The sequence below is a fragment of the Empidonax traillii genome, unplaced genomic scaffold (assembly GCF_003031625.1).
Source record: "Empidonax traillii isolate 1590-97213 ecotype Southwest subspecies unplaced genomic scaffold, ASM303162v1 scaffold1991:size44307, whole genome shotgun sequence".
Classification (NCBI taxonomy): Eukaryota; Metazoa; Chordata; class Aves; order Passeriformes; family Tyrannidae; genus Empidonax; species Empidonax traillii.
In genome coordinates, this window is record NW_020957184.1 from 1 (window position 1) to 8,582 (window position 8,582).

Below are 8,582 nucleotides of genomic sequence, written 5' to 3' on the forward strand. Positions count from 1 at the left end.
AACTTGAACTAAATCTATCTGCTTAATATTATTATGAAGGGTATTTTAATATTATCTATAGTTTCACTTTACCCACCTATTTTTTAAAACAAAAACACTGAAATATAACTACAGAGCTTCCCACCTACAATGAACATTTAAACTTAGTTTACAGTAATACAGTATAAAATCTTGAACTGATACATAGCAACTGCAATATCACCTACTTGTAAGGCCAAAGTGTTAGCAGTCCTTGTGAAAGCCAGCACATCCTCAACACAGCAAGGCAGGTGAATGCTCCCTAACTGGCACGTTTGCCAGCCTCAAAGTTCAAGCAACCATTTCTGTGCCTCCCACCATGCTCAGCTTTATGCATGAAGTGCCCTTCCTGAAGAGATTGCACTCTGCCTTCCAGATTCACATTTTTCATTATGAGGATAGCTGCTGTTCATTAAATTATGCCAATTTACCTCTCATATACTGAATGGGCCAGGACTATTTGTCTTGTTTTCTCAATATCTAGAACTAGCCTAACCTTATTCTGAAAATATTGAAAAAGTAGTAATAATACAAATCATACAAGCTCTGGAAATAGAATAAATATTTGATGGTGATTAGGACATTAACACTTCCTTCTCACTCACACGGTTAGGGAGACATGGAAATATAATTAATAACATGTCAGAGATGTCAGATACAAAGCTGTCTAAACACGCACTGAAAACTGTAGGAACTACAACGGTAATAAAAGAAAAATAAAACTTACTACATCAAATAGATTGCCTTCCAATTTCCTTACCTGGTTTACACTCATTACACCTTCTCCCCTGGCGCTGAGGCAAACAGACACACTGTCCAGAAATGGGGTCACAAACTGTTCCTGCCAACGTGCCCAGAGCGTCACAGTCACAACGCTGGCAGCCGAGGAGGTTGCTCACGCTGAGGTTGTACGTATGAAGCATGCACTGACTGCACTGAGGGCCAGTTACACCAGCTTTGCAAGGACACTGTCCCGTTGATTTGTCACAAAGCAGAGAGCCGTTCACTGTACCTGCCTTATCACAGTTACACGGCACACAAACGAAGGAGTGATTCTTCTGTACTTTGCGGTAGCCGTCCAGGCATTGGTCGCATCGTCTTCCTCCAATATTTGGTTTACACGCGCACTGCCCTGTCCTTGCATCGCACACCGTTCCAGAAAACGACCCTGCAGCATTACATTCACAAGCCTTACAACCAGTTACATCTAGCCCATAAAAGTTGTCCACACAGGTGTCACAGTGAAGACCTTTCACTTGTTCTTTACAATTGCACTGCCCGGAGAGAGGGTTGCAGAATTGGTTCACTGAGCCGTGGCTGTTGCACCAACAAGGCTCACATCCATCTTCATTAGCATATCTGAGAGCTTTAAATCCAAAGTTGCAACTATCACACCTAAGACCTGGAAGGAGAAAAGGTGTTAAAAAAAAAAAAAAAAAAAAAAAAGAGAAAAAGCTGAAAAGCTATTGATTTCAGTTTTACAAAAGGGTAAGTATACTATACTTTAAGTAAAAAAGAGAAAGGAAGGACTAATATTCTTCACTGGCATAATTAACAGGAGTGACAGGGCTGCACAAATCAATTGAATAACGGTGTCATCCCAAAAATCTGTTTACTTTTCCAATTTGTTTCAGAAGCAATGCGTTTCTGTTGGCCTCTCAATACAATTTAAGATACTTCTGCCAGAGATTCTTTGTAACATTTCTGAGACAAACTAGAATTAATCCCTTCGTCCCCCAGAATAGCACTTGTTGCACAATCAATGCTTATGTGAACTCTTCACCCTATATTGTAGAAATACAATACACAGGGAATTGCACCGGGCTCTCAATCTGTTCTGATAATAGATTTATATATTTTATTAAAAACATTAAATATACTCCAGAACAGCACAAGTTAGACTAATTACAATGAATGATTTACTTAACACCATTCTTCAGTTTTACCATTGATTACGTTTATGTTAGTGTTTACTGTTGGCCCTCACTGAAAGCAGAAAATGTTTTCCATAATCCAAAATGAAATATTTTTATCTAAATTATGATTAAGTTAACTCCTGCAGTACATTAAAATCTAAACTGGTTTTGTCATGCTTCATCCTGTAGTTTTATTAGCTTTGTTTTCAGAGTCAATGCTTGCTTTATCCCTGCCCCAAGGGATGGCATTTATATGTTAGTTTATAAAATGTACATTACAAGAAAGCAAACTAGATTATTATATGAAAAATGCAAATTCAGCTACGCATTTTCCCTTGCACTGGGAAAATCCTTCACTATGAAGCTATCACTTGATTGCTTCATATAGGAAGACATAAATACAATGTTCCAGCAAAACACTGTCATCATTTAAAAAATACAAAACCATACAAAAATGCATCTAGCAACTTAAATGTAAAAATATAAAACTAAAAATGGTAGGGAATGCATTAAATATATGGATAAAACTCAAAAACTCCAACAGAAGGCAAGTTCCTTTAACAGTGATGAATGACTCACCTAAGGCATATCATTTAATTTCAATAAGGAAAATAAAAAAGGACCACTATTGCTGCAAATTTTAAAAATAACTGTATTGTTAACAAGAATTATGACTCATTTTGAACTATTAAAATTGGTCTACATGGATTCATATCATATCAGTTTTAAAAATATGCGCAGTGCTTATTTGAATATGCCATACATATTCCTGACAGGTAATCTATTCCTAACGATACTGAGGAAGGCCTACAGGGCATCACATTCAATGTTAACAAGTACAGGGGAGTTAGCACGCTTGGCATTTAATTCACATTCTTCTACCTTTTTATTCTAGATGAATGACCTACTTTAATAAAATTATTGGTGCTAATGTATTTTACTGGTGATAGAATCATTAGTAAGATTTAACAGTTGTGTTAACTCTAACAGTTCATGTTTCATAACACTGCAGTCCACAGTTGCATTTTTCTGTTATCATGTTTGCTTAAATAGATAAAATGGCAATAGACAGATTGCTCTAAAAACCAATTTAGAAATCCAAAGAGGAAAGCTCTCTGTTAAAGTTTGCTGCACACGTTTCAATATACAGAAGCTTGTTTACAATTGGTTTGGAAAACAAAAAAAAAGAGAATCTAGTCTGGAAAGAATTAGCTTTTTATCCTGCGAACAAACACTTGCATAAATACAGCTCCCATCACTGTTACAGGTAAGTACAGAAAGCATAGGTTTACACGTTTTTCTTATAACTATTTCAGTGAAAATAAAAACAATTCTTACTGTTTTCATCAAGGGGATAAAATGTTTATCATATAGACAACCAAATATGTGAGAACCAGACTGCATTTCTTGTCTGCCAAATTTCCACTGAGTTAAGAAAGGTTTTCACAGGTGCAAATGTGAAATCTGAGCAAAGAATATATAATTAAGAATGCTCTGAAGTTCTTTTTCTTGAAAAGAGAGTGGGTTTAAGATGCACAGAGGTTATTTTTTACTCTTAGCATCGTTTTTATTGTATGAAAAGCATAGCATTCCATAGGAAAAAGGACTGAAACTGTTCAGGCTTCTATCTGTTTTGAGATGTTTCTATCTGTTTTGAGATGGTTTCATTATTTGTTGTTATTTTGCATTTTCTTCTTTCTTCTAATTTCCAAAAGAAACAAAGACTCACAACATTACAAATGAGTCAACATTCACAAATGAGGGTATATAAAATATCAAGTATATTAGCATGTGCTTAAACATTATTAATGCAACCTAGAACCATGGTTAGGCTGAAGAAAAAATAAATTACTAATTCTGTTAATAACAAAGCAGAAAAGGATTTTTTCTTTTTGAGACATATGTATAGTCTGAGACACGTACAGTTACCATGCAAGGCTCACTTTATCAGGAAATTCTCCTTGCATAATATTCCCATACATCAACATTTCAAAGTGTATTATATATACTGTGTATTTTGGGCACTTGATAAATTTTGTCCTTATGTGGCTGTGGCTCCCCTCAAATATGCTGGAAGTAATAAATTGCTATAATCAAATCTAATTTCTGAAAAATACCTGTGGGAGTAACAAACAAAAAAGCACGTCTTGTAAAAAAAATGATAAATAACACAGAAGGTAGCAGTTTATTATAATCAGCTTGGCATTGAATTACAAAATTAAAATTATGTGGCCCTTGATAACTAACCCTAGCTATGTACATGATCTGTGGAATTATGTTGACTTATTTTGCATTTCATAGGAACAGTTCAAAGAAATAATAGAAAAAAATTGATAGATTTATCACAAAGGACCCTGTAGCACAGAATATTTTGAGAAAAAAATCCATTTATTTTGGTCTATTAAGAAAACTAGCATGGAAACGATTTGCTTAGAAGTCATTAAGTATAAAACATTTTGAAAAAGTGTTAATTTCCTAAAAGAAACATCTATGCAGTAAGCAAATTACATTATTTCTGTGACTTATTAGTATGGAACTATGTAAGCTAATGTAGCTCTGCCATAAAGAAACTTCTAAAGGGTTGATTAAACTAAGCTTCAAGCTGTAGTTTGATAGAATTGTTAAATTAATAATTTTTCAACAGTTAATTTCATTCATTTTTATAATCTGCCTTCAGCAAAGAAGTTTTCTACACCTTTCATTTAGAAATCAAGTGTGTTTTATTTCCAGGCAAACCAAGAAAAATGACTCCAAACTCTTGCATTACACATACCAATAACATTTGCTTTGCACTTGCACTGTCCTGAATTTTGGTGACAGGTAATCTCTCCATTGACTGTCCCAGAGGTATTACAGTTACAGGGACTGCAGCCATCAGGGTTTGACTGTTGCAGATTGTAGAATCCTTCCTGGCACTGATTGCATTGTCTGCCAGACACATGTCTCTTACAATTACACTGGCCTCCAATCTAGAAAGATACAAAATATCATAGAGTGATGAACATTATCTATTTTTAGATGATACATTCATTAGGAATGAGAATGAGAGTATGAGTTGGGGAGGAGAAAATTTAAATGGAACAGAAAAAAATATAAGCCTGTGTAACACTTTTAATTTGTTGAGAGAGAGGAAAAAAGAGAAATATTGAACAGAGTGTAACCATTCAACTTTTAAATAGAGTTTGAAAAGTCCTATTCTTTCAAAACAGAAGGGAAAAAGAACTGAATAAACAACACGACCCTATTTGCCATCTGGACAGAGAATCTGCAAAGAACATTTACAAAATTGCACTGTATAAATGGTGACATATTAAAACAGTACTTTTTTGAATCACAGTTACTGCAAGGAAGTGCCATCTTCAAAGGTCAAGTTTTGCAATTTTTGTTCTGACCACATGCTTTTTTATTTTAATGAAAACGTTAGTTAACTAAGAACGAAGTACAGTTGAAAATTTTCCTTTCTTATTATTCATTCATGATAAATTTTCTCTTCCTTTACTTAAGGATGTGATCCAATAGCTCAGTATCTGAAACCCTCTCCCTCTTTTCATGGTTCAGCTGGTGTCCAAAACATTCCACTTCAGTGGAGGGATATAAAGGTCCTCACCTACTCCCTAAATGCTACTTAGAAGGAGCTGACACATCCTATGTTATGCCTGGACCATGATCTGGGTGTATGAGTCTCACCTCTTGCGCAAGATTAAAGGGTTCCTGAAAAGCTACCTCAGTGTCTGAAAGTCACAAAAAACAAAAACAAAACAAACCAACAATCTCTACATTCGTCACTTTCCAATTTGGTGGGAAAGCCAACCACAGGGAAAGGGCAATGGCACAGTGACAGAGAAAGGCATCAGTTAATGCACAACATAGACAAAAAGCAGCAAGTCAAAGCACACCAGGATGCAGGAGATGCGAAATGGCAAAAGGTTTGGGATTCATAATCAAGGAACAAAAACTAACTTTTCTAACTCAAGTGTTTTGCAAAATGCAGATGGCAGCAAACCAATAAACTCTGTACTATAAGTTATCTTCTTTGGGTCAGTCTATTTTTCTTCAGCGCAAATATTTCCAAATATGAAAAAGTACAGTGATTCAAAACTTGCATTCATCTACGACATCAACAGCTGCAGTTCAACGTATTTTGCTTTTAAATAGCTACCAGAACAAAAATTTCTCTTAATGGTTGCCTTTTTCATCTTTAATCTATAGGTCAAACAAAGCTGAAAGAACAGGAGAGACAAAGCTACTTGGAATTTCCACTTAAAATAAATGTTACTATCACACCTTCAGATCTACATGAAGCTCTAAGCTTGGTTAATACATCATAAAATAGAGTATTTCGACATCTAATAGTAAATTCTCAGTGTAGAAAATACTGAAAGTTAGAGAAGCATGTACTCCTACCCTTTCCTCAAAAAAGGATTCTGTAGTCCATAAAATCTCTTCAATATGATTTAATGATATAGATCTACTACTGATTTATCAGCCATGTTTTTCAGGAAGATGAAGATATTAAAAAGGCAAGACAACATTTTTTTATAAAAGGCAAGACAACAGCAACTACAAAAAGAGTTAAAAGACCACAATAGCAGAAAACACAGCAACAAGGCTTTTTAAGATAATGCCCTTTTAGACTGGATTTTATCTAGATATTTAGTGTATTATAAGAGAGTCAGTCATGCATCACAGCCATTCATCAGAGAACTCAGATGTGAAAAGCAACTCTAAGTTTAATACTAAATGAAAAAAAACCCCTAATAACTGCAAAAGAAATATTTTATGTTAGTGATCACAGAATACTCAGATTACACAATAGCACTCAACTCATACTTCAAAAGTCTTTAAAGTTACTCTAAAGTTACTACCACAGGAAGGAAAGTATTACATGCAAAAATTAATTTTCAACCAGTGAAAACTGGATCAAAACAAGGAAGTTAAATAAGATAGGATAAGCAACACCAAATTTTAAAAACAGAGTAAGGCAATACAAAAATGAGCTTTTAACAAGCAACATGCCTAAGGCATGAAGGGAACAAACATTTTTTTAAATGTCAGAAGCAAGGGAAGACTACCAGAGAATCACTGTGGTGAACAAATAATTAAGTAGTATGATTAGCAGATTCAGAGTGGACATCGGAACTTTTCACTAAAAAGAAAGTGCAGCATCAGTAACAAGCTTCCCAGAGGGGATGGGGAATTTCAGTCCCCAAAGGTACCAAGACTTATCCAGACAAAATCATGAGTGACTGGATCTATCACTGACAACAATTCTGCTTTAAGCTGAAGCAGATCACCAACTAATGCTTTTATAACTATGTGTAGCATTCAGGAAAGAGAACCACAACATAGATTGCAAAGAAAGAATTTAATACCTTTTCACTATGAAAGAAGTGCTACCTTTCTATATCAGAAATTATTTTTAAGACTGGTTTCAACCCAAAATGTCAGAAGGAAAATATTTCAGCAAAATCTCATTGTTGAAAAGTGACTAAACACGAGACTAAAGTTCTAGATGAACCAAAATATAAAATTACTGAGATATTACTTGCTTAAATCAGTATCAGCAAAGGAGAAATAAAATTTACATCAACCTCCTTAAAAATCTGTAAGGATTTTTCTGAGATCTACAATCTAATAGGGTTTTTTTGTATTATTAGTCTATATTCTATTAGAAATTAAAACATGTTTGATATATTGAAAAAGATTGGTGCTTTTTTTTCCAAAGAAAAATCATGCTTCATGATTCTACTGCATTTCTTCCAATCAGCAACATCTGGAAATATCACATATACAGAACCAAATAGATGATCAAAAATTCAAATTAGTTTCTACATCAAGAAGTACAAACTTAATGCCTGGAAAAACCAATGCTGACTATTGGTAGACAGTAGTGATTCCAAAATTAGCTATTTCCACTCCAGAAAGGAGATCTTAAAGCTGTTCCATTTCCCCTACAAATAATTTGAAAGCTCTGAGTCTCTTATAAAGGTGACAGGAATACTGGAATTATTAGGAAAAGAACTGAAAGGTTTACAGAAAATCTCATTGTGTAATAAAAATCCATTGTGTATCAACTCTGCATAATTTGCATATCTGGTTACCCTCTCTAAAGTAAAAGAGGTTATACAGAGTAAGTAGAATAAGCAAAGATACAAATGAAAAGAGACAGAAGACTTTTCAGTTTGGAAAGACATGACTAAAACGAAAGGAATGCAGGGCTGTAAAATCATGAATGGCTTACAGAATGAATATTCATTATTTCTCACTTACAAGATAGAAATCACAAGAATTCAGGAAATCGTAAGAAAGTAAACTTAAAATAATGAAAGCACATATAGTATAAGTGTATAGAAAAATACAATTTTTTTGAACTGCATTAAAAAATAAGATTAATTCCACATGTGGACACCAAATATGGCCACTCAGGTGAAAACCCTGAGTTTGTCTCAGAAACCCATGAACAGCTGGAATATAGAAAAGTATATCACAGAAGGATCATGCTTATGGTAACTATCAGAGAGGATACTGTGCTAGATGAGTCTCACTTCATCCAGTATAGCTGTTCTTATCCTGAATACATGGAAGTCAAAACTAATTGTGATCAAACAGTAGCTCTTTCCTGGTGCAACACGTGAAATATGTAGATTT

General features: G+C 34.4%; 1 protein-coding gene across 1 annotated transcript in view; it reads right to left on the reverse strand.

The window, feature by feature from the left end:
- Positions 1-711: 711 nt before the first annotated feature.
- LOC114071388 (usherin-like) overlaps positions 712-8,582 on the reverse strand; it is a 35,070-nt gene continuing 27,199 nt past the window's right edge. The window contains 2 exon segments of the mRNA XM_027909216.1: positions 712-1,420; positions 4,708-4,903. Of these exon segments, the coding sequence (XP_027765017.1) occupies positions 750-1,420; positions 4,708-4,903 (867 nt within the window). The 3' untranslated portion in view covers positions 712-749.